We start from the raw sequence: 27946 nt of genomic DNA on the forward strand, positions 1-27946 counted from the left end.
TAAAAGGCTTATGTGGGCCTTCCATAGTTTGTATTGACATATCAATGCAACCTTGAGATGGTCCCTCAGGTGATGCAAATACTCTTCAACGGAGGTAGATTTCTCAGTGCTGTCAGAACATGGCGAGCTGAACTTTCGTGAGTATTTTGTCGAATTATTTATTATTTCAGTGGTGTTTTTGAACATAATCGGACTTTATTGTCATATTTATCTGGATATCCATGTTGTGCAAATGTGGGAAGTATGGGAAATTATATAACGAATTACTTGTTTTGACATATTTTACAAATGTTTATTTATTTTCTGATTTATTTACAAACATGACAGTAATTTGTAGCAAAGTAATTTTTTTTACACTGATTACATTAAGGCATGCAACTTGGCATTACATATTTTTTATGCAGATTACTTCTTACTGAAGTCTAATGATGTGTAAAAATGTTTGTATCTGGATATCACCTATTTCTTTCCACCGATCCTTAGTTTTTATTGCCATCAAAAATCTGCAGATATTTTGTTCTTTTTTGGGTACATCTTTTCGATATTTGTTTTATTTTCAAAGATGCGGAGATGAAATTGTTTTCTAGAGAGCCAATAATTAATCCCAGGCTCTAGTTGACGTTTGATTTAAAATAATAGACGTTCAAATCGGGAGTCTTCCTTTTGCCTTTTAAAAAACGTTAAAAAATATGTCCATGTACAATTATTTGCACTAGTTAACATTAATCATGACCAAATGGCAGTGTTCTGAAATGTGACCATGATATTCAGATGCTACTTACCTTTATAAAATCGGGAACATCATAGTTTTTGGCAGAAGTAGTTGAGATATCCCAACAAATTTGGAAGGTATCTAAAAACATTGTATGAGATCTACTCTCCATCCGATAGAGAAACATGGTTAGCTAATCTCATTACTCTTAAATAAAAGTTTTATTTGTACATGTATGCCCCTTGGTCAATTGACACCACAAAAAAGAGAGAAAAATTACCTTATTTTCAGTAGGTTTGTTTAGCATGGAAGTCAAGCCTAAGAGTTACGCCACTGATTTAGCTAGAAATATGTACAAATGTACATGTATTTTGTACAAGTTATTGCTGAGCAATATTATGATCAGCTGAGCTGCTGCAAGAGTCTCTTACAGAAATTTTCCATGTTGATTGACTAAGATATCATGTACCAAAATCTACAGTTAAATAGCTGGTATTCATAAAACATCTAACTTAGGCTAGGCTGTTTTCTGAGTTATTTATCTCACAGTTGTCATATGATATAATAACTCAATAATATCTAAAATACTTTAATTTTCTTTTATTTTATGTAATTTACTATAATGGTAAAAAAATATAACTTTGAATTTGACTATCAACATTTTAGAAAATAAACTTTAAAAGTAAATGACTGAAAATGTTTTATAAATACTGGCTCTGTTTCTTTCAGGCTAGTTGCAGGCAAGTACATGTACATGTATCTTTAAGATAAGACCCGCATTATCATTCATGTCTTATTATACAAGTGCAGGGACACTTGTTTTTTCAATGAAGTTTCAGATTCAGGGTTTAATTTTGATTTGTTTTGTCCCAATTTGAGTATCATCTGTAAAAAAGCCAATTGTGATAACTTATCTTTGAAATGGTATGTTTAAACTCTACAACTCCGTAGAATGGTCATTAAGTGTGCAAAAAATCTTAAGTTTATTGGGTCCTATCGGTTTAGTTTAAGGTTTAGTTTAAATCGATAGGAATTTAAAGCCCATCAGACAATGTGAAAAGAGGTTAATGATATTGACATTTGATACTTAATATAGGTGTGTGTTAAGGTTGATTAAGCGAATCATATATTGCGGAATGTTGTGGTATAAATGTAGCGTATATTTTGCATTCATAAATAAATTACATGTATATATGCAAATCTGATTTCAGATTATTATTCATGTCTATTGTTAGAGGTTGACACTGTGGCTGTATAAAAAATCTTTTTACTTTAATTTGTTTGAGATGTAAAATGGTATATTGTATTACTGCTAATTGAAAGAAGTGGCTGATTCAGATTTTTAAATGACAAAATTTCTGTTCTTTAGAAATCACATTTATGTTATCACCTAGAGCCTGAAGATATGAAACGATTAGTCAACTCTGTCACTTGTTTTATGAGACACATACCATTAAAAAAATATGTGTAGGTGATATATTAGGTGGACAAGTCTCTGCTTATTATGTCCAGTATCAAATGTGATGCAAATCTTAATGTTGCAGTCTTAGGCCAAGCCAATTAGATTTTTGTTTAGCTTCACCGGGCGGGTAGGATTTAGCCCTCACAATGAAACATTTTCTTTTTGCAAAACTCTAATTAATGATTAAGAGTAAAACATAATGATTATGAGTAAAAAAAGATATCAAATACAGCCAGGTAGAAGTTAAAATTGCATGGACCTGCAAATAGCTTAATATGTTTTCTTTTATGATTTTCATGTGTTTGTTTATGCATTTGCTGTAAAGAGAATAAGATTGTCTTTTCTTTGATTGCTTGATTTAAGTGTATTTTATTTAAATCTTGGCTTCTCTGGTCATTTCTCACCTCAGGAATACATCCAAAATGGGCCGAAATTCAGTGACCACCTCCTGTATTGGCAGATGAATTTTAAGTAATTTACTTACTTAAGTTGTGACTCGTATATTTAGTGTAATTTATCGAAGCCTTACAGTTTGTTTATAGTAGATATAAAACTGAAATGGTTGTGATTACAGCATTATAATGGGAACTAAAACATGATCTTCTGATGTATACTTGTGATCATGTATGTAAACTTGTGGTATATACTTTAGTTGAGGCACTGGAGTATGACATACTGTGGATTGTGTCCAACATTCCTTCACTTTGATGAATCAAGGGAGACAGCAATATGAAATAAGAGGGATAATGTCAAAGTAGGGTTGTTGATATGTGTGGGATTTAGGAGGTATGGCGAGGCAGTTTTGTTCATGTTACTTGTATTATATTTTTATTTGAATAACGTACCAGTATGTTATTCCAGATAGGATTTTTACTTTAATTTTTTGCAGTAACTTGTATATAGGTATTTCTTTTTGTTTGTTCATGAAGATGACATATTATGAAATTCAAAGTTTAAAATGAGTTCATATTTTACTCATTATTTCTCTTGAATGACAAAATTTCTCAGTTGATTAAGAAAATAAGCTTTGAAGATTACATATAAACATCTGCAAATAACAAATGTATGGTACTTATATTCTGATATAAGTTATTGAGAGAGCAGAGAGAATGGGGATGTTTTTCTGGGAAGTTTATAGCTGTAGCTGATAAGGCCATATTGAAAAAATATTCCGTGATAATTTTCTAGAGAAAAGGTTGAAAAAAAACTGCTGTTACTGGTTACTGCAGTCTATTAGCTGAAAAAAACAGAAGATGAACTGCGAAGTTAGGGATGAGTATGTGCAATATGCTTCACAAATGCCAGTCGAAATATGAAGTTCAGTGAGTGAACTATGGCTAATACTTGAAAGCCAAGTTTGTGTTGGATACTAGCCAGCATTTGTTTAGAAAGCTGGGCAATATTTGAAAATTCCATATTCATCCCATACATTTATATTAGTGTTTTAACTGAGCATTTAGAAAGGTGTTGTACCATGCTCTTTGTTGGTAGCGCCCTTTTCTCCTCATCGAAACCAGCGTGTGCACTCTTATGCACTTTCAAAGAATTAATTAACAGTTCTTTTGTCTAAAAACTTATTATATGATTACATGTAACAAGTTTTAAATACATACAAACATTTAGTCATTAAAAATTGAAATCATCAAGCTCATTCTGTCACAGACTTGCATAATTTCAATATAACACAATTTGTCAAATTTCGATATTTTCATGAAAGAAATATGTTTAAACCAAATTCTGATTTTATTTCGGGATACTGAGCGCTCTTTTCACCCTTACCACCAATTTGCCTTAAGTTTTTCCTTCCCCTGTGGGCTCTTTAAAACTTGGCTTCGACCTATATATTATTTGATTCCAAGAACAATTTGTGACTGAATTTTATGTTTTGTATATTTCTTGCATTAAATGAATGTGGTATAGATTTTCTTCTTTCTTCACTTATAATACTGTGCACCAAATAGTATTTGCATATTTTGTCTGGTGAAATGTGAAGGCACCTGGGTTTGTTTATCCCAGGAAACAACATCAATGAATCGTTAATTTTCTGGAATTAATCTAATAATGAATTGCAGCTCCCACTCATTATTGTTGTTAGAATTTAAATGTTGTAATAATCATTTGGCATTGTATTTAAAAAATATTGGTATGAGTGTATTTGCTGAGTATTATACAATCGTAACAAACCCATAAATGGGCATTATATCCTAACATGAAATTGGGTTGATTATTCCAAAGCTACAGGATTGCACTTTGTCCCAATTGTCTTTCGTCCGTTCAGTTGTTTCTTGTCTACTCCATATCTCCTTCTTTCTTTGTAGGCATTAACTTTGCCACCTCAAGGTCAAGGTCATCACACTGAGTGAAGGGTTTGAGTCCACATCATGCATGTTACACCTTTTGAAGGTTATTGATGAAATGTAGAGTGCCTTTTAAATTGGTGAACCCATGGTAGGATGAAGCCACACTGAGGTTGGCCCAGGGTTTAAGCCTTGCATTTCGTGTCAAGTTTTGTTTCTTTAAGACCCTTATTGTTGATGGACATGTTCCACTTAGAAATGAAATCCCAAAGTGGAACTGTGTGGTCCGAAGGTGAAGGTCCCAATACCGTACTGAGTCCATTGTCTTAGTCTTTAAATTGTTTATAGAAATAATACTATTGAATGAACAAGCCCGTATTCTTACACTAATGCATGTCATACAAATCATAAAGAAGCCCTGCTATACAAAATGAAGAATTTGAGCAAGGCCAGTATGTCTTCTACTGGTGCAGGGCTTGCGGGCCAGTGCTCATTTTGACCACTGCCCCATAGCTCCTCCATGGCTTGGGAATATAACTGCGGTTTTTAGCTTCAATGAAAGATACAAAATAATTTATCTTGAGGACTGACAATATTCTTAACAATTGAAATACTATGTTTAATGTATTGGAAATATAAGTACCTACTTAAGATATTTTGTATGCTTTATATTTTTTACGCATCTATTCAGACATACTGATTATTCTGTATTTCACTCTTTAAAAAATCTTGTGTTGTCTTGAAGTAATGCAGTATAGCTACATGATAATGTTGTGCTGAAGTAAAGTGTGGCACTTTTTTGGCACATGCAGCTGCCATTAATCTCCATTCAATATAACGCAATTCCCTCTGTAGTAAATTTTTCAAATACCGGAACATTGGCTGTTCATATTTCTGTAGTTTTTACCTATGATATTCAAGTATCTTGAGCCTTGTGGAGATTGATATTTTAAAGAAAAAATGTTTTATGATGAATGATGGCGAGAAATATTATGATTCACCTGACAAATCGTTATAGATGGGCATGGCATATTTTTGCTTCATAATAAAAGTGCAGGGGCTTTTAAAGGACACATGCAGGGCACCTCTAGACAATACAACAGTAAAATAGGTAGTTCATGATTATGTATACTTTTCCAAGAAAAGAAGTTGTGGTCCATGATTAGGTATACTCGAAGAATATATATACGCCTTGTTGTCATCAACATCATCATCAAAGTGGAAAAACTTAAACCTTGGCCTGATATCTAAAAAAATGTTTGCCAGGATTTAATGAAACTGGATAAACATGTTTTTAGAGACAAAAACACTCATGTACAGCAAGGCACATTACTCTAGATTAATAATTGTCGAGTATTCCTCCTTGTTTGACTGATGTAAACAAGAACAGAGGAGTTTTCACATAGCGGTGTTCTTCTTCACTATTGAGTTGGACCCTGTCATGAACAGTGCAAATGAACACAATAAATTATAACACCATTTCTGGTGAGAGAATGAACATTATTATCCTCCGCTGAAAAGCGAAGGGGATATAGCAATGGTAGGCATGATTTTTTTTTTTGTGTGTGTGTGTGTGTGCGTGTCTGTGTCTGGGCAATCTTGTTCGGAGCATTACTTGGAAAGTCTTCGAGGTTTTGACTTCAGACTTCATCTACAGATATATCTCAATTCATGAGGAGAAGTACAGTGACAGATAAATATCATTGTTGGAAAGAGCAGTGGACAGGAATCATAACTCTTTGTGCAATATTTGATTGCCCTTTGTTCATTTTCACAGTTATTTTTTGTCCTCAGCATAACTTGAAAAGCCTTTAAGGTACAGTACAGATAGATCTCCTTGAGGAGAAGTGCAGTGCTCAGGAACCATAACTCTGGCTGCAGTATTTTTTAGTTATTGCCCTTTGTTAATTTTCATAGTTATTTTTTATCCAGAGCCTATCTTGAAAAGTCTTTAAGGTATTGACTTCAAACTTCATATACAGATATATTTCATGCAGGAGAAGTGTAGTGCACAGAATCCATACAATGTAACTCTTGGTGTATTCTTTTTAAGTTATTGCCCTTTGTTAATTTTCATTTTTTTCCTGTGTCATAAGTTGATACTGTTCTGTTCTTAATTCAGCAGGGGATAATGGGGAGACTCTCTTGTTTGTTTTTACACCAATTTGCGTTGTGAGGAAATACCTGTATGTACATGCTGTATGAGACATGCAGCATGCCAGGTCTATTAACATTATGTTGTGTTCCATGTGCAGATTGCCGGCTAATTGGGGCACCTGCTGGTAGTCAAATGTAGCTCCTGGCTCTGGCTAAAGGGGCTATAAGTTGTTATTTTGTGGAAAAAACAGTTTCTTTATTAATTAATAAATGGACTTATTATCTAATAGATTCTGTTTTAAATGATTTACCAACCAAAAACACACCTAAACAAATTCTAATGGCTTTGTGCACCTTTTTTAGAAACCCCTTTTTATGATACACTCTGTACAAGATAATTTGGGTCATGCTCTGTCTTTAATTGGAGCTGTTTGTGACAATATCTGAAAAATCACCCATTCTCGTCAAATTGGTAATTTTCGCATCCAGATGTAAGAAATTTGAAAAAAAATTGAGATAGGTAGATTATAAGAATGAAATAGAAAATAGTACAAAAAGAGATACAGTTCTCAATCCATCAAAGAATGCAGTTTATCCCGAGACAAAAAAATTGTATGCTACAAAATTTGTTATTTGACCAACTTTTTCATTTAACACTGTATTATGTTTTAAGCTGTCAAAATAAGTACTTTTTAGCATTGTTAATATAGCTGAATAATGGCTATAAAAGCAGATGAAAAAAGCGCTGATAATACAATAGTGTATTGATATATGTTGCTTAAATCAATGCCATATCTTACATGGTAAAACAATTATCGCCATTTGGCGTGAATTTCCAACTCTTTCATCGAAGTAGCCCTATGGTATGCTGGTATTGTGGGTTAAAGGTGAAATAATCATTCTATATACATTGAAGGTATGTTGTAATTGCTTTAGCTTTAATAGGTGTAATTTTTTTAGTTTGTTTCCTGACCCTAATTTTTCCTCCCTACACTTTTTTTGGCTGTAGTATGGATTCTTGTTCGTAATTTCCTAAAAAATGTATGTTTTTGAATGAACATGGTAAAATTTGACCATTTTATACCTAAATATTTTCACATTAGTGTTTTACCCTGATATAGGTCAGTTTGGTACAGAATCCTGGTTCTCAGCGAAAAAATATGCCTACATTCCTACCCTATTGAGATGTTAGTGGAAACAAATAACTTATTTGATGAGGCCTTATACAGATATGGTCAGATCATGAAGTATGTTTGCCTACCAGGTTATAACCTCAAAATGCTGGTATGTGTGAATTCATAGACCACATATTGGCAGGTAAAAAGTATACATGTACTGTTGCTTGATCTGTAAAGATTTGTAAAGTAATAAATCTGTATTGATATTTGAATGTAAAAACAAACATTTAATATAAATATTACTCAGGTGGTAACAATGCATGCTAATTTACATTTATATAAAGAGTTTGCTTTTATTTTCTATCAAGATTTTCACATTGCCAATGGGCAAAACAACTGTTATAAATGCAAAACATATAAATAAATGAATGGATGAATAAAGGTTTTAATGTTTAAAATGTTGATGCATGTAGCATATTGTAATAAAATGTTGATAATGGAAGAGTTCTTGCCCCTAAGATCTATGTCTTGTTGTCCCACTATCATTCCAGTGTGTATCTCTCCAGGTTGCTCACACCCTGGCATGGGGCTGACTTCCAGAGTGTGTATCTCTCCAGGTTGCTCACACCCTGGCATGGGGCTGACATGTGGCAGATGATTATTAGTTTTGCTAATTGGATAAAGATTAGGTTTTTTTTCTGTCACACTAAACTGCTTATTTATAATATATATTTACATATCAGTTTCCACCCACACATAAACAATTAGATCATATGGTACAACCATTTGATGAAAGTATTGCATTGTCCCTGAATCTTCCAAACCATTGAATGTGAATAAAAACCACAGCTGAAGGTTTTTCTGTGCGATGTGTTTATTGTTGTAAAGTCTCTATCTACCTAGCAGGCTGATATCACTTATTTCAAGCATATGTTGGAAAGGTGAGGCAATGTTCTTTCTTTTCCTGGGGACTTTCTCAAACAGGTTTTTGATTTCCTGGATATTTATGAGAAACACTGTTACCTATGACTCATTTCTGGGAAAAAGTTTCATCTGACCTATTTTTTGAAATAATAGGCATTTTCAAAATGTATTGTCGTAAAAATAAGTATTCACCAGGTGAAATACTGTGGCGAGGTAATGCTATTTTCCTACCAATTTTTTTCATATTGGCTGGTTTAAATGCTTTTTGGGGTATCCTGAACAAGTGTATCGCTTACAAATGTAAATGTTGAAATGAAGCATATTATGCTTTCTATCTTTCAGGTATGGGGCTGGGGACCTCTCTAAACTACGTTACCACATACATTGGCCATCTGCTGAGGAGACCGGGGATAACTGTAGAACAAGAAGCACTACTGACGTTCTAACTTATTGTAGGAACTGTCATCTAACATGGCAAATCCTGTAAGTGTGTGTCTGTCAACATATTTGTTAGTTTCGTCTAATTAATAATTGGACGGACCGTTAGGTGTAAAAATTTAGTTGTTGTTTTTTAAATTGTCAGTCTTTGGTTTCATGCCAAAAGTATGTTTGCATACATCATGTAGATAGAAACATTTAAAACCTTAAAGTACCAGTGACATTCAAACCATATCACACCATGAGTGCTCTATTTTCCATCACAGGTTTTTTAACGTTCATTGTTTCGCTCATGTTACTTTTACTACAAGACCAACCGTATTTGTTGTAATAGATGCCCCCTGTGTGTTTCTAACATTCTGTAGCAATAAAAAATTGTTAGTAAAAATTGGAGGAGTTTAACCAAATTATCCTCAAAATTGTCTACATACAGATCATCTTACAGTGATAAAGGATGATTTATTTGTTTCCATTGCAGAATTATTGCGATGGAGCGGAGCTATTCCTTGATATTCTTACCAAGGAAGAGAAGGAAGCCCTTCTCACCAAAAAGATGGAAGCCATTCGTAAAAAGAATGACGTCATCAGAATTAGACATGAGGTAGGGAGTAATGAAACACACAATAGAAATAGTACTCATGAATTCAATGTAATCATGGGTATGAATTTCAGTGCAATTACAGTCATGAATTTCCATGCAATCATTGTCATGAATTTCAATGTAATCATTTTCATTATTTCAGTGCAATAATGGTCATGAATTTCAATGTAATCATTTTCATTATTTCAGTGCAATAATGGTCATGAATTTCAATGTAATAATTTTCATTATTTCAGTGCAATAATGGTCATGAATTTCAATGTAATCATTTTCATGAATTTCAAAGTAATAATGATCATGAATTTCAATGTAATCATGGGTATGAATTTCAGTGCAATTACAGTCATGAATTTCCATGCAAGCATTTTCATGAATTTCAATGTAATCATTTTCATTAATTTCAGTGCAATCATGGTCATGAATTTCAATGTAATCATGAATTTCTATATTATCATGGTCATGAATGTTAACATTATTATGGTCATGAACTTCACATTTTAATTCAATTATGCTTTAAAACACAATCATGGTTATTATGTTCACATTTTCAATGCAATCATGCTCATGAACTTAACATTACAGGAGATCCAGGCAGATAAGTGGAGCTCCAGTCCAAACCACAAGGTTATAGAGACTGGGCCTGGAAAGCCAATTCACGATGTCAATAGCAGGGCATCACAGTCTCCTAAGAAGGACACGAGACCCATTAATGGGGAAGAGATCCGGCAACGACCGGATAGAGACCGCTCCGAACGATCCCCAGAGAAGAGGCCCCAGAAACCTGCCACGGGGCGTGGCAAACAGCTCGCTCGTATGAGCAAAGAAAAGCTCAAAGCTCAGGTATACTGCTTCGAGCTTTAAATTTCTGTGAATAACTTCTTACTTTGAAGTTTATACCAGAAACATAACAGATTGACAGTCTGATGTCATACAAACATTTTTATGAAAAAAAAGTAACTGATTCTACAAGTTTTCATACAGCGATCAGAAAAGCCTGTAAGCTCAAATTAAGCATGGGCTTTTTTTTCGTGAAGCAGTTTTATAATGTTTTATACTTTTGTACAGTGTTCTATTTGGCTCTTTAAACAGATATTATTTTTTTAAGACTAATGTGAATAATTGTGAATGTTTTTTTGTTAAAATCATTACCCCAAACAGGCATGGTTGTATGGCATGATTTTGCATTAAAATTTTCTTCTTTATAATTGTTTTATCAATAACACACGAGTTGAATGTTGCTGTTGCATGGTAATTTTCATGATAAAACCATTCCATTTATTAACTGTCTGTTAATTAAAACACTTTCTCCAATGATTGTTTGCATAGTGAAGAGTAGATCCCCCTGCATGTGTGATTGAATGTTTCCCGTTTGACAGGATATCCGGATCTCCCGTTCCAAGAGTGACGTTGGACAGCCAAGATCGGTATCCTTTCAGGGAGACGCAAATCAGCCTTTGGACAGGCAGCGTTCCCGAGACAGTCAAGGGTCTGACGGGTCTGGACCTAGGCAACATGAGTTTGACTCTAGAATTTTTCGTAGACACGTAGATAAGCAGGTCACCTTTGAAGATCAGCAGCCGAATTCTGCTCCCAGAATGCAACATTCACATAATCATTCACAGCCTTACCAGCGCCCTAACCAGAGATCACCAAGGCGGAACTGGGATAACAATGATGAAAACCAGTTTCCTCCAGAGTTTAAGAATAACCCTCTGTTACGAAGCAGCAGTTTTGGTGACCAAGACCGGAGAAGGAACTGGGACCAGCATGATCGCCGTGGTAACAATCACCATGACAACAGAGGGGATAGAGGACAAAATCAAGGTTACAGGAATAGTAACGAGAATTTTGGTAACAATAATAGAGGAAACTTTGGTCAACATGATCGAAGAGAATTTCAGAGGAATGGCTTTGGGCGAGGAAATAGGCAAGATTATGACCGCAGAGATAACAATCGAGACAGTCATGAACATATTGGCCGCAGGGATGATTATCGAGATAATCGGGAGCATAGAGACAGGAGAGATAATTATCGAGATGCCCGGGAGCAGTACAGGAAGGAAGACTGGGATGAGGAGGTCTCCAGACCAAATCTGACTCAGAGAGGAGGCAGGAATAATGATAAGCAAGCACCTGCCTACCAGAGGAGTCAGAGTAGGGAAGAGCCTGTTGTAAGTATAAGCAGTTGAGCCTTGATTTTAATTACTTGCTCATCCCTTTGCCAAAGTAAATAATATGTTGTATCGTGATAGCCCTGGTGTCGTCAGCGGTAGTGTCATTGTGCAATAAGTTAATCCTTGGCCAAAACTTAATAACCTTCAAGATAATCACATGAAACTGTTGCTAAAGACAATCGCATACATATTCAGAGGCCCTTAACTCCTACTATAATTGGCAAATATGCATCTTTTCCACTGAAAAAAGAACCACAATGAAAGTTTTTACATCAACTTGTACATGTATATCTTTGCTTACTATCATTCTTTTAAAGATTTAATGCTCTAAATTATGATAGCCATATAAATCTAATTGTGTTTGTGCCTTGTGGTTTTACAAAAAGTCAGTATGTTTGATATACTTTTAAGCATGGAAGCATGAAAGGTAGCATGATTGCTTTATTCCTGTTACATGACCCATTTAAAAAAGACGTAATACTCTTGTTCATGATAAAAAATCCTAGCTAGACCATTTTTGATGTTACTCACAATTTATGGGGTCGAGGACCTCATCCACCTATTGCCCTCTATCTTTTTTTCCTTTATTTTTCAAGTTCTGATCATAGATATCTTTCACTTTCTATCTGACATTTTCATGTTTGTTTTGCTAGCTATGCCACAGGTATGTACCTTAGATGAGTTGTCTCCCATTTCAATCATGTCTACATCTGAGTTGTCGCCTACATGTATTTCAGTCTGGTCTATATCTGAGTTGTCACCCATTTCAATCGTGTATATCTGAGTTGTCTCCCATTGCAGTCGGGTCCCCCTCCTGACCCACAGTACAACTTCCTGTCGGACCGTACGCGCGACACGCGGGATAAGACTCGCGTGGAAAATGGCAAAGAGAAGCGACTGTCGCAGGGAGAGAAGGAAAACTGGGGAGATAGAAATAACAACAACACAAACAAGGAGGCATCTAGGAGACACCCCAAGAATTTCGGAGGAACCGACTTCAATAATGTGAAGTCGAAAATGAAGGAAGTGAAGGATAAACAGGTGTGAGACAAAATTTAACGTTTCTTTTACTTTGTTTTTAAACTTCTTTCTGAAATACTTGTATTTGCCAAATACACCACTTAGACTTGGTCTTGTGGCCTCTCATATCAAGACCAAGAACTCGTTATTACTATGGTTGGAAATTGAAACAGACTTATCTTTTCGATTATCAAAGATCTGAAACCAATTGATGGTTGATTTGGTCAACTATTTCATACATGTACAAACACTTGCAATTTCCATTTTGGCTTCATTTATTTATGACTATTTTTTATGACTATTCAAACCTGATTTTTACTTGGTATTTTTTTTCATCAAGCCTTTATTGAATGAGTTCCTAATTAAAGAAAGTATCAATATGAAACAAGAGAAATGGAACCAAAACTGTATATCAATCTTCAAACAATTTAACAAAATCACTATCGATGGTCTGTGATTATGATATTTTCCATCAATATTTGATTGTAGTTGATAATTGGTCATGGAACAAAACTGGTTACTACCTCCAAATCAAAGTTACATTTAAAAAGTGATATTCACTTGCATTCAAGAAGGCAATGTGTTGTGTTTAGTAAGTATCATTGATTTTTGTTAAATGTAAAAAAAAATGTATATCTGGAAGAAAAACATGACATGAAATAGTTATAAATCTCTTCTTTCTTTTACATCTCATTAATGCATAAAATCTGTGTCACACCTTGATTGGGTGTAAAAAAGATGCTATAACCAGTATAAACATGGCGATTCTTGGGCTGTGTCAGACAGGTTTCAAACATCCGCATTTGGGTATTACCACATTGTGCTGGTATCTGCAGATGTTCGCACCCTCAAAAATGTGTATTATCCAACAAAAATATTTACTTTTTACTTAGGATTTCACTTGACTTGTCTGTTTTTCGAAGAAAAAGGTTGATGTATTGTCATAGCTTTTGTGTCGCTGGCATGGTGAAAAAACAAAAACGTAAAATATCCACATTGATAAACATTTTCACTATGACACTGCACACATATGTAGCAAGTCCTATAGCTCTGGCTAAAGTATTTATAGAGTTATGCCTCTTGATAGACTGTGAAGTATGGGTGAACATAAATATCCCCTTGCAGTGCACTTAACCTCAATTATCTGTTGTTGATGCTTGGCAGGAGCAGCAGAGATCTCCACCTAAAACCAAAATGGAGATGTCGATGCAGATGACGGGAAAGGAGCGCCGTCAGTACTCAGATTGGAAGACCGAGCGAGACAGGGTGGACAACGCACGAGTTGAACGTGCGAGAAACAACGGCGAGTGGAGACGTGCGTGGGACAACGAGAAACTAGAGTCAGTTTGCTTTCTTTTGTGGATCAATTTATGAAATTTCTTAGATATGTAATGGAAATTCCTGATGACATTTTTGATCATATAAAAGCTCTTATTCTCATCGTGGCAAGCAGGAATAGGTCTCATTGTAGATATAGGTTAATCAGGAAGTATAATGTTAAAGTTTCCTTTGGCTGGAAAAACAATCATTGCTCCCTTAACAGGTCGTCGCGGGCACTTCTAAGGGTTTTAAGGGGTTTTATTAATGTTCCCTGTTCATGACTCATTTGAGCATTTTTTATCCAATCTTTACCAAACACGACTGAAAGGGTTCGCTCAACAGTCAGAGCCCATTATTAATGCAGGAGAGATTCTCCTTTATGTCTAAGCAATAACTAACTTCACTTTGTCCTCTCTGTAATGAGCATTTCTTAGCCTTTCTTAAACAAACTTGGTTACAACGTTTATGGACTTGATGTCCTGACTTAGTTCGATCAACAGCTGGATCTTTTTATCATTTCTGAAGTTACTGCCATCAAATTGTCAAAATTTTACCTAAATATTTTTGCCTGCCATCTTTATTGAGAATTTGTTATTCAATTTTCACTACAATGTGTTACAATGTTTAAGGGCATACTATTTCAGCAGCAAGATCATACTTACTTTTCACTCTTGAGTTATAGCCCTTAAATTTTCAAAATTTTAACATATTTACTTTGACTGTTCTCTCATACTCGAACATTTCCCCTCCAATTCTTGAAAAATAGAATGACAGTGGTAATGGGGATACTGATCTCATGTTATTTTTGTATGCAAGCATATCCCAATGTTAATTCTAGAGTTGGGCAATGAAATTGTCAAAACTTGACTAAATTGACTTTGTTTGACTAAATTTGACCCTAAATTCTGAAGACTGTTAAATTCAGAAGGCAATGCTCTACAATCAAGAACCATGAATCAATTATATCTCTTGACTAAACTGTGTTTTGGTCGTACGAATGACCTAGCAATGACATATCAAATATATTTCAGATGTTTTACTTTCAATTGTCCATGATGCTGAAATATGCGAAGAATAGAATGTAATCATTGATTTAAAAATATTATTTTTTACTTAAATTTGAGCTTGTTATAAAAAGGTATTGAATTTATATGAAAATATCTGCATTTACTTTGGCACTTAAAATATTACTACTTATTTCGGTTAAAAAGTTATTTCCTCTCCCGACAGTCGTCTTATCCAAATTCTAGTTATGTAAAATATATTTGAAACAATGCCACATTCTGACATTAACAAAAAATTAACAAGATCTATTTCTGCTTGTTCAGGTTCAAACACTTGGTAATAATTACTCTTTCTGGTTGAAATATATTGGCTGAAGGAATTTTCATGACAACACTTCTTCTTCCCACTGATATCTAAGAGAAAATATTGTAACTACAATTAAAACATCTGGGTGAACAATTAAACAGATCTTTTCTATGCAATGATAACTGTAAGTTTTGAATAGATTATTGTGATATTCTTGGTAGCGTTGTGATTGCCTTGGTGGCATTGTGATACTGTTGAATACTGTGATAACTATGGTGTTGTTGTGATATTTCAGTGGTATTGTGATTGACTTGGTGGCATTATAATAGCCTTGGTGTTATTGTGATAACTAAAGTGCCATTTTGATATCTTTGGTGCTATTATGATAGCCTTGGTGTCATTATTATAGCCTTGGGTTCATTGTGATAGTCTCAGTGGCATTGGCCTTGGTACTATTGTGATAGCCTTGGTACTATTGTGATAGCCTTGGTGTCATTATTATAGCCTTGGGTTCATTGTGATAGTCTGGGTGTCATTGTTATAGCCTTGTGTTCATTGTGATAGTCTCAGTGGCATTGATATAGCCTTGGTGCTATTATGATAGCCTTGGTACTATTGTGATAGCCTTGGTGTCATTGTTATAGCCTTGGTGCTATTATGATAGCCTTGGTACTATTGTGATAGCCTTGGTGTCATTATTATAGCCTTGAGTTCATTGTGATAGTCTCAGTGGCATTGTTATAGCCTTGGTACTATTGTGATAGTCTTGGTGTCATTATTATAGCCTCAGTGGCATTGTTATAGCCTTGGTGCTATTATGATAGCCTTGGTACTATTGTGATAGTCTTGGTGTCATTGTTATAGCCTTGGTGCTATTGTGATAGTCTCAGTGGCATTGTTATAGCCTTGGTGCTATTATGATAGCCTTGGTACTATTGTGATAGCCTTGGTGTCATTGTTATAGCCTTGGTGCTATTGTGATAGCCTTTGTGTCATTGTGATAGCCTTGTTGTTTTTGTGATAGCTTTGGTGTCATTGTGATATCCTTGGTGCCATCACAATAACATTGTTGGCATTGTGATAGCCTTGGTGCCATCATGATAGCCTGTGTGGCATTATTACAGTCTCGGTGTCATTGTGATAGCCTTGGTGTCATTGTGATAGCCTGTGTGGCATTGTAACAGTCTTGGTGTCATTGTGATAGCCTTGGTGTCATTGTGATAGCCTGTATGGCATTGTAACAGTCTTTGTGCCATTGTGATAGCTTTGGTTCAATCATGATTACCTTGTTGGCATTATGATAGCCTTGGTGTCCATGTGATAGCCTTGGTGTTATTGTTATAGCCTGTGTGGCATGTGATAGCTTTGTTGCTATCATGATAGCCTTTTTGGCATTGTGATAGCCTAACTGCCAGCATGATAGCCTTGTTGGCATTGTGGTAGTCTGTGTGGCATTGTTACAGTCTTGGTGGTATTGTGATAGCCTTGGTGCTATTATGATAGTCTTGGTGGCATTGTAATAGTCTTGGTATCATAGTGATAGCCTCCGGGGCATTGTTACAGTTTTGGAGCCATTTTGATAGCCTTGGTGCCATTATTATAGCCTTGTTGGCATTGTGATAGCCTTGGTTTTATTGTGATAGCATATGTCACATTGTTACAGTCTTGGTGCCATTGTGATAGCCCTGGTGCCATCATTATAGCCTTGTTGGCATTGTGATAGCCTTGGTTTCATTGTGATAGCATATGTCGTTACAGTCTTGGTGCCATTATGATAGCCATGGTGCAATCGTGATAGCCTAGTTGGCATTGTGATATCCTTGTTGGCATTGTGATAGCCTTGTTGGCATTGTGATTGTTTGTGTGGCATTGTTACAGTTTTGGTGCCATTGTGATAGCCTTGGTGCCATATTGATAACATTGGTGCCATTTCAAGAGCCTTTGTGCCTTTGTGATAACATTGGTGCCATTGTTATAGCCTTTGCACCATTGCAATAACCTTGGTGCCATTAAATTAGCTTTTGGTACCATTGTCAGCATTTTTGTACTATCAATTTTGTAAACAAAATGCAATGCTTATACACAGAAACTTTAAAGTATGGCATGTTTGTTTTCAGGGGTGGAGGTGACGAGGGCCTACATATGGAGCCGGCCAGGAGGCCAGGTAGATGTGCGTGTAGTATCCACTCATTTTACCTTCTCTATTTTTAGTTGTGATTTAAGTTATCCGATGTACAAATTATCTTGTAACATCATTAAGCTATTGGTGATAATGTTAAATGTTAATGCCTCTGACCCCAGTTGATTTTGGTATCACTTGAATGAGCATTGCAAACTGATTATATATGTTAAATGTTTACATAATATTCATCAGTATTTAATGAAACATAATTATTTTTATGCCCCCGAAGGTGGGCATATTAAAATCGCACCGTCCGTTCGTCCGTCCGTCCGTGTGTCCGCTCAATAACTCGTGTCCGGGCTGGAACTTTCCCTTGTATGGACAGATGCCACATGTGTTCCACATACCAAGACGACGTGTCGCGTGCAAGAACCATGCCTCTACCTCTAAGGTCAAGGTCACACTTAGTGTTTATTCACAACGGAGTGCTGCATATAAGGACATAGATTATAAGTTGTTTTGTCCGGGCTGTAACTTTCCCTTGTATGGACAGATTTTAAAATTACTTGCCACATGTGTTCCACATACCAAGTTGATGTGTCGCGTGCACGACCCGTGCCCCTACCTCTTAGGTCAAGGTCACACTTAAGTGCTTATTCACAGCGGAGTGCTGCATATAAAGATATAGTGTATAGGTTGTCATGTCCAGGCTGTAACTTTCCCTTGTATGGACAGATTTTAAAATAACTTGCCACATGTGTTCCACATACCAAGATGACGTGTCGCGTGCAAGACCTGTGTCCCTACCTCTAAGGTCAAGGTCACACTTAGGTGTTTATTCACAATGGAGTGCTGCATATAAGGACATAGAGTATAAGTTGTCGTGTCTAGGCTGTAACTTTCCCTTGTATGGACAGATTTTAAAATAACTTGCCACATGTGTTCCACATACCAAGACGACGTGTCGCGTGCAAGAACCATGCCTCTACCTCTAAGGTCAAGGTCACACTTAGTGTTTATTCACAACGGAGTGCTGCATATAAGGACATAGATTATAAGTTGTTTTGTCCGGGCTGTAACTTTCCCTTGTATGGACAGATTTTAAAATTACTTGCCACATGTGTTCCACATACCAAGTTGATGTGTCGCGTGCACGACCCGTGCCCCTACCTCTTAGGTCAAGGTCACACTTAAGTGCTTATTCACAACGGAGTGCTGCATATAAAGATATAGTGTATAGGTTGTCATGTCCGGGCTGTAACTTTCCCTTGTATGGACAGATTTTAAAATAACTTGCCACATGTGTTCCACATACCAAGATGACGTGTCGCGTGCAAGACCTGTGTCCCTACCTCTAAGGTCAAGGTCACACTTAGGTGTTTATTCACAATGGAGTGCTGCATATAAGGACATAGAGTATAAGTTGTCGTGTCTAGGCTGTAACTTTCCCTTGTATGGACAGATTTTAAAATAACTTGCCACATGTGTTCCACATACCAAGACGACGTGTCGCGTGCAAGAACCATGCCTCTACCTCTAAGGTCAAGGTCACACTTAGTGTTTATTCACAACGGAGTGCTGCATATAAGGACATAGATTATAAGTTGTTTTGTCCGGGCTGTAACTTTCCCTTGTATGGACAGATTTTAAAATTACTTGCCACATGTGTTCCACATACCAAGTTGATGTGTCGCGTGCACGACCCGTGCCCCTACCTCTTAGGTCAAGGTCACACTTAAGTGCTTATTCACAACGGAGTGCTGCATATAAAGATATAGTGTATAGGTTGTCATGTCCGGGCTGTAACTTTCCCTTGTATGGACAGATTTTAAAATAACTTGCCACATGTGTTCCACATACCAAGATGACGTGTCGCGTGCAAGACCTGTGTCCCTACCTCTAAGGTCAAGGTCACACTTAGGTGTTTATTCACAATGGAGTGCTGCATATAAGGACATAGAGTATAAGTTGTCGTGTCTAGGCTGTAACTTTCCCTTGTATGGACAGATTTTAAAATAACTTGTCACATGTGTTCACCATACCAAGACGATGTGTCCCTATCTCTAAGGTCAGGGTCACACTTGGGTGTTTATTCACAATGGAATGCTGCATATATAAGGACATAACAGTGTCGATTGTCAAGTATGGGTGGTATTTTTTATGTTTAGAGGCAATTTAAAATAACTTGCCATATGTATTTGACATGTAAAGGCAAGATCAACTTTTCATGTACTGACCTTGTTCATAGGTCAATGTCACAATCGGGGGCATTCGTCACATACTGTGACAGCTCTTGTTTATACTGATGAATGGCTTTAAAATGCCGGAAATATTTTTGAAACGTGTTAAAAACATTATTAAGGAATTACTTACTTCCCTTTGAAGGATTACAAAGAATAAAGTGAGATAATTTTCTGTAAAAAAACTATCATACATTAAGTTATCGCAGTTCATAATTGTATTCTTTATTTCATTAAAAATCAGGTATTTAACAAATTTTGCATTGTTTCAAGGCCTAAAAAGCTTGTCTTTTTGGGTAATTCCTTACTTACAGTTACTAAACCCTTTAGAATGGTACGAGAGTGAGATATGGGGTCACCATTCATGTGGCTGTACATCGGGTACCTTAATCTTCTCCTGTTTTATTTCAATTTCTAGTAGTCATGTACTTCATATGTAATGGTGCAGCTTTGTTTTACTTGAGTTTCAAGAAGTTCATCAATAGTCTTATAATTTAAGTAGCTATTGGGTTTTCTGTATATCAATTTTTAAGCATAAAAGTGTATTAAAAGTGACAGTAGTAAGTTTCTGAGAAATTTTGTGATTATTGACTTAATCAGGTTCTAAAGATTATCTTGATAGAAATTTTAGATCTGCAATATGTTTTTATCTAACTAAGTTAAACATGCATATTTAAACACCAAAATATATAAACTCTCTGTGTCAGCAAAAAAAAAGATGAGCAATATTGTTTAAAAGAGTTTCTTGCAAATCAGTTTGGATCCATGTCATTTTATGAGTCTCATCAGTCAATGCTTGCTGTCATCAAAATATAAAATTTTGCATGCTTTAAAAAGTAATTAAACATATTTTGTTAAATTGTGGCAGCATATGTTTAAATATAAGTATACAAACAATACTTTCAGCAAATATGTTTTGCTTTTGTAAAAACAACAAAGTCTCCATAAGTTCAATATAAAGGAATTGATATGACGCTGAAATTTAAATCTAAAATTTACTACCGCCCTCAAAAATGACCTTTTATGTTTAACAAAAGTATATGTTGAAACGTCTGTATTACTTTTGTTCAAAATTCTAATGTGATTGGTAAATCCTACCATTGTGAATATTTATATCTGGGTGCTTAGGCTTCATGTCAATTCTTATGTCTTTTAATGTAAAATGGGCATGCATCATATATTCCTACTATGTGAGTGAGAGTATTTGTTGTTGTTGTTGAAGCTGGTCGTATTGGCAGTGGTAGGTTTGACCGCGGGGAGAGGGATGAGCGTCAGCGCGGCGACGCCCCTGGTACCATGAAAGGTAGCCTGGCAACTATGTTAACACTGGCATGGCGCCTGGCTCAATGTTAACCGCATCTCATTATAAGCTTGTCTGTTTTTCGTAGAAAAGTAGTCAAGGTTTTGTGATAGCCTTGGAGTCGTTGTCTATGTCCAGAACTTTATCCAAGGCCATAACTCAACAACCATTCAACATATTCACATGAAACTTAGTATGACTTTGTACAACATGTGTAACAAATGTTGAGGTGCCACTTTCCAACTGGAAACACAACAGTATGTGTAGCAAAGCCAATAATTCTCACCCTAATATTTTTTGAGTTATGCCTCTTTTCAACTAAAAACAACAACATGTATATCAAGGCAAATAATTCTTGCTTAAATAAATCTTTGAGTTATGTCCGTTTTCGACTAAAAACAAAACAGACAAGTGTTGGCATCCATTTGCGGTGCTTTCGTTTTTTGTACTGGTTATAACTTGTCATGCAACCATCTTTAGTATCTGTTTATTTTTCATGTAGCAATTATCTGTAAGCAGTAGCCAGGGTTGGGTATCATACATCATGTAGTTTTATAATACTCCACTCTATTATCAGTGAAGGGATTTCAACTTAATTATTTAAAGTGGTTTTGGTTTTAATAATTCATATGATAATAGTAAATATATTTATGAGAGCATGGATAAAATATTGAGCATGACTATCATTCTAGTGCATTGAATTGTTTTAGCAGGAGTCTTGAACTACAATTTGGAGAGGATTTATTGGACATTATTCCCCCTAGCAAAATTAAAAGTGTGACATAAAAATTTCTGACATGCTAGAAAAGACGGCTTTAATTCACTGTTGAAATTGCTCCTTCTTCAAACAAATATTGGAAATTCAAGAAAGAAATTCATGTACCGGGGTTATTTAGTATGAAAAAAAATGAATGCCTGTGTTCGATTTTCTAGGAGAATGTAAAAAGTTGGTATTGAGGACATGGAATATGCATGGTGTCATTTGTACACTTAAAACCAGTTCTGAGGCATCATGTAGACTGCTGTTGTGACATGATTGTATTGATCCTTCCATTGTTCAGCACATTTGAAGATTTGTACGATAGCAAACTAACAGTCAGAATGCCATAAATTATTGGATGCTGCATCTATCAATTATAACACCCAAATTATCATTCAATTTGGTAGAATGTTAAGCCATATTTTAAACTAATTAGTAACACATGGCATTGATGATTAATAAACACTTTATCATAATAATAGTTTACTAATATGAAAAAGAAATACACATAAAAAAAGTAAAACACACATTTATAATTTAATTATGATTGACATTGTATTAGTACACAAATTTCTCACAAACGTTCTGAAAACTATGAAAATTTGTTTCACAGTTTGCAAATAGTAAATAATTATAATATTCATGTTGTATAATTTAGTACACCACTTATAATACACAATATAACTACTTTTTAAGAGTTTCCATCCTATGATTGCAGGGGTAGACAATGAGGTCAAGGAAAAGCCTGGGGTGGGGCGTGGTAGAGGCAGAGGACGTGGCCGAGGGAGAGGTCGGGGCAGGGCCAAGGATAGGACCAGGACCAACTCGGATGAGGGCCGCAGGGTAGAAAACAACAATGATCTGCTCGTTATCAAATTTGATAATACTCCAGGGAGGGAAGGCGAGTCAAGTGTTGAGGTGGAATACTCTGACTCTGAGACACCGATCATAACGACCCGCAAGCCCGGTCAAAGGCCCCATTCCATTGCTGGCCATCCGACCACACCCGGAGACAAAGATGAACTCTGGTGGGACGAAGACTTCGAGGACATTCCACTCACCAGCACAGAACCAGACAATGCTGATGCCCACATTGAAGAGATACTCAGTGACCCTCATGACGAGTACCATGATAGCCAGGAGAATGGTGAGTTCATAGAAGACGGCCAGTTTGAGGACACTGATGGTTACCGTGGTAATGTGAAGCGGAGCCAGCAGGTGAGTCAGGGAGACACAGATGAGTGGGAAGATTGTGAGACGGAGGAGTCCTGGGGGACTGGAACCCAGGAATCCACTGATAGTGCTAGCAATAAGGGATCAAAAATTCCTAAGCATTCCTTATCACCGGATGATGCCTTAAGACTGCATATGAAAAATCTAAATCCAGATGCACCAGTGTTCACTCCAACATCACCCCTGTCCCCCCTCTCACCTGACGTGATGAAGACACCAGAGGGGCATGTCAAGGTCGCCGACTGGGCTGCAGCAATGAAGACGCCTGTCACCAGTCCAGAAAACATATCATTCAACTCTGCATCTCCTGTTTCGAAAGAGGAAAGCCCTGCAAACCCGAAGGGCACCAAAACTGAGGGAACATCTCAAGGCCTTCCTAGAAGGATTGAGAAAGATTTTGTGTCTCCTAATAAAGCAGATCAGAATGATGAGGAGAAATCATCTGAATCTGATAAAAATAAGACAGCTGAGATGAAAACTGACAGATCTGATGTCAGCAAGAGTAATGAAAGTGAAAACGACTCTAAAGAAAAAGAGTCTGACACTAAAGTTGATTCAGAAGAATCAGAGAGCTCTTCTAAAACTGAAGAAGCAAATAAAATTGACAGTAATGAAAATGAAACCACTGCAGAGAAAGCAGATGGTGAAACTCCTGAGGATAAAGGAGAAGATATATCTGAAGAAAAACCTCCAGTGTCAGAAGACACTGTTGAAAAGCAGATGGCCACAGAAGCCCCTGAAGAATCAGGGGCTGGCCCTTCAGAGGAGGAGAGGACCACCCAAGAAGCGCCAGGGGACGCTGAGGGGAAAATAGGAGGGCCAGACGAGAATAATGTTCCGGAACAAATAGGTTAGCATATCGTGCTTAATATGTATTCATATGATGCAATAATAATTATTCTACATGTATATATATATCTTGAGATAATGGGAAAGATTGACAAGAAAATTGTGAGTTCAAAAAGTTATGTTTGTCATAATGCAAGTATCACAGTTTTAATTACAAGTTCAAATAAGCTTGGTGCTTCTATATAAAAAAATTTATAATCATTTGTCTTTAAATTACTATCTGTACTACTCAGGGTTACTAATTTGCTAAAGAGATTGTACTTTATGTTTGTTTATAAAATGGGGCCAACATACTTTGTATATAATTTGAGATCATGTTCCTCATAAATAATGTTTATTATCAGGTTTTTGATATAATATCTTTATGTTTATGAAAATTATGATAGAGTATTGAAATCTAATTACCTTTCTTATGAAATAAATGCATGGTCTGTTAATTTAATATTTAATTGTTCTACAAAATGATTTATTTGATATTCAGATTTTAACGAGCATATTTGTATGCCTTACTATGCTGACATATAGTGTGTGTTTTAATATTTTCTACAGAGACTGCTGGTGATGCCGATGAAGCCACCAGTTAGATTGATCATGCAACTTTGTTGTCATCCATGTAAGTTCAAACATATAAGTTTACATTTTATTAAAAGTGGAGACCTCTATGAACTGTGAAATGAATATATAATAAATATGATTTTGATACATCTCATTTTTGTTGAGTTGGGTTGAGTGACATCCTTTTTTCACATCCACAAGAAAGTACATCCCATCTATTAGATTAAGCTTGTTTGTTTGTTTGTTTGTTTGAAGAAAAGATTTCAGGTATTTTCATGGCCTTGATGTTGATGGCATCATTAAAAAAGTTGAACCTTGGCCATACCTCTTAAAACTGTTGAAATGTAATTTGAAATGTAACTGGAACCTGCTGCCAGAGGCAATACAAACATGTATAGCAAGACCCATAACTCTGGCTTTAATAATTGTAAAGTTATGCCCCTTGTTTGAATGAAAAAACAACAACAACAGGCGAGCATTGACTGTTGCTAAGGTGTGCTCTTGATAGCAGTACTGTTTACTAATTAACTTAGCCTTTCAAGTTTTTGAAGCATTGAATGATCATGGCTGTTGTCAAGTGAATTTGGAATCAAGTGAACTACTATAGCACTGTAGTCAATCAACTTTACACAACAAATAAACCCACTGTCGCTGTCAGCAATTGGCGTAGTATTGGCATAGTATTCTTTAACGTATCATGTGGAACCAACTACTTAAGAGATTGGCTCAATTACCCGCATGACATCCATGAATGTATAGTTTGCAATGATTTAATTTCATCCAGCATATAGCTTTAAATTAGTCTCAAAAGAATGATTGGGTGACAAAAGAATGTTCCAATTTAACATTAAATGCATATACATGTAGTATTAAAAACATTGTTTTGCTATTTTTCAGCATTACCTGGATGCATGGTTGAATCAGAATGGAAACTTTCGACATCCTTGATTTTCCATTGAAATATAAAAATAAGAAAAAGTAATTTTCGAATGTTGATTATTGATTGTTGTTTTAAAATTGTAAAAAGAAATGTTTTGGATAACAGTGTGTTTACAAACTGTTAGTTACGCTTGGCACTTAATCTGTTGCAAAGATATGAAATTTGTATAACAACAGCAAATATCAATAGCCTAGACTTGGAGCAAGTGGTTAGCCTGAATTAAATTTGGATAATTTGCTATCTTTGATTATTCACATATATTATTGGTGATCATTATACAATTAAACACTGAACTAGATGTACTAGAGGTCTCAGTGTTGTAGATACTTCGATACTAACCAGCGTTGCTATAGGCAATTTGTAAAGAATGTTTTTGCAATAATAAGTTAGTATAACTTAGTTACAAAGATTTAGGGTGATTTGTTTCTTTATATAAGAGCAAATTCTGTGTTTCTTGTTTCAAATAACCATTGATGCCAAACTTTCCTTCTCTGTGAATAACTTTTTTTCATAACTTACATAATTATACGTACCCATGCTTTTATATAGTGATTTTTAAAATATTTCATAACTTTCATATAAAATTACTTTTTACTTTGTAATTAATAATGTTGTTTACCCTTGGACATTATTTGATGTTTATGACTTCTACTTCCACATTTTGTATTTGCTGTATTGTATATCTCACATAAAATGATATTAATTTATTTCTGAATTCCTGTGCTTAATTGAAGGACAGAATTATTTGAGGAAGGATTTTTTCTTTCTTTCCTGTCAAAATGCTTTCAATATTGCAGTGTTGTTTGGCTAAAACTAAGTATATTGTACAAGCTTTACTTTTGTTCATCTGTACAGAGATTGTATGATTAACATAAAAAACATTTCTTGCCACTTTATAATGGAAGAGTTTCAAACACTGAAATAATTTCCGGGGAAGTGTTTGTAATTCTTGACATTGAAAGTTGGTATATTTTGTAATTATGTAAGTAGGTGTTCATGCTGGGGCACAGTGGAACATGGATCAGTGATACATTGGTGCCAGCGATGTAATCAAGAGAACCAATATGGCCTAACATACCCAAGTGCCTCGTGAAGATTGAACTGTGCAGTGCTTTGCAATTCAACCCTGTAGATTATTGAGTTTCTAGAAATTGTATAATGTATTTATTCTTCTAGCTTTTTCAAATTGTATAGGATCTTGCCAGTAATATATTGTAAATTATAATTGTTGTAACCATTATGAATATCTTTCAACTTCAATGGTGCTTCCGCTGTCAAGCTTGACTTGTTCAATTCTTAAAGTTACAGCACAGAATGTGTGATAAGCTATGTTTTCCTTTCAAACAGTTGATAATTGTACTTACACTCGTGTCCTGTGATGTGGAATAACATTTTTGCTTATGGTTGAAGCGAAAGTGTTTAAAGTGACATTTGTTATACACTTCCACTGCTGGTGTAACTCATGCTATAGCCTGGGGATACTCTTTTTAAGAACATGAACTCTAGTTTGGGCAAGGAGTTTTAGTTTTTTCATTAGTGCTTAATTGTTTGGAGTAGATTTACACATAATTATAAACTTTTACTGTTGTTATTGTTTAGAAATGGATTAACATCCCTTTTAGTGTGTGTACCAAATTTTGGTTTGTACCTCGCCTAATGGATTGATGATTATTATTTGAAATGATTTGACCTGATGTAATATCATGTTTCTATGACAACCAACCATATGAATACATAGACAGATTCAAATAACTGAACATTTGACGAACTCAGTGAAAAATGAATACTTGATACAACATAACAAACAAGAGCAATTATACTTTTAACTTTCTTCATAGTATCTACACAAAGATGAAAAAAGGAAATAAAAATTGCAAAAGAAAAATGAAAGATAAAAAAAAGTATTTAAAAATCATAAACATAAAAAAAGAAAACGTGTTTGGTTGAGTGAAGTCTATAAGACAGAGGTTGTGAGCATCTATTGTGAATAGACAGACAGTCATTACACTCTGTATAAGCTGTTGGTACATCAAATAGAACAGCTTATCACAATCTCCATACAGTGGTTACTTCCCTTTGATGAATAGTAATCTCTGCTCGTCAAGGGATATCACTGTGTAGGAAGTTGAGCACATGAGAGGTACATGCATACGTATTTTCAACATTATTGTGCAGGTACTTGCTGTTGATTTTACCGTTCTTTTTTTATATACTTTAAAATTTGATTTATAATTATAAAGGTATTTCACATTGTTGTGAAACTGAATCCTCATTTTATGACATTATAACAAATCTGTTCTATCTGATGTATCCATAGGGGCCATGACACATCCGTATTGTACAGAATGGTTCACATCTCATTGTACAAGTCATCTCATCTCCACTCATGTATGGTATTATCTCTGTATGCAGTTAGAATGGGATGGTGTAACATAGGCATTTAATATATATGGAATAAATTTTTACACTTTAA

The 27946-nt window shown here is 35.4% G+C and overlaps 1 protein-coding gene across 4 annotated transcripts; it reads left to right on the forward strand.

Annotated features, from left to right (window-relative positions):
• The first annotated feature begins 64 nt into the window (after nucleotides 1-64).
• On the forward strand, nucleotides 65-27946 carry LOC128207944 (coiled-coil domain-containing protein 9-like). Of its 4 annotated transcripts, none has more exons than XM_052911161.1 (12): nucleotides 65-137; nucleotides 8953-9093; nucleotides 9527-9649; nucleotides 10232-10489; nucleotides 11026-11820; nucleotides 12625-12864; nucleotides 14008-14183; nucleotides 17592-17644; nucleotides 21059-21139; nucleotides 22615-23979; nucleotides 24528-24591; nucleotides 25431-27946. In XM_052911161.1, the coding sequence occupies exons 2-11, from the start codon at nucleotides 9082-9084 to the stop codon at nucleotides 24560-24562; spliced, it is 3138 nt and encodes a 1045-aa protein (XP_052767121.1). In that variant the 5' UTR covers nucleotides 65-137; nucleotides 8953-9081; the 3' UTR covers nucleotides 24563-24591; nucleotides 25431-27946. The 4 variants fall into 4 exon arrangements, with proteins under 4 accessions (XP_052767121.1, XP_052767122.1, XP_052767124.1 ...); XM_052911162.1 differs by having other exon boundaries at nucleotides 17592-17638; XM_052911164.1 differs by lacking the exon at nucleotides 21059-21139.

The sequence above is a fragment of the Mya arenaria genome, chromosome 11 (genome assembly GCF_026914265.1).
Source record: "Mya arenaria isolate MELC-2E11 chromosome 11, ASM2691426v1".
NCBI lineage: Eukaryota > Metazoa > Mollusca > Bivalvia > Myida > Myidae > Mya > Mya arenaria.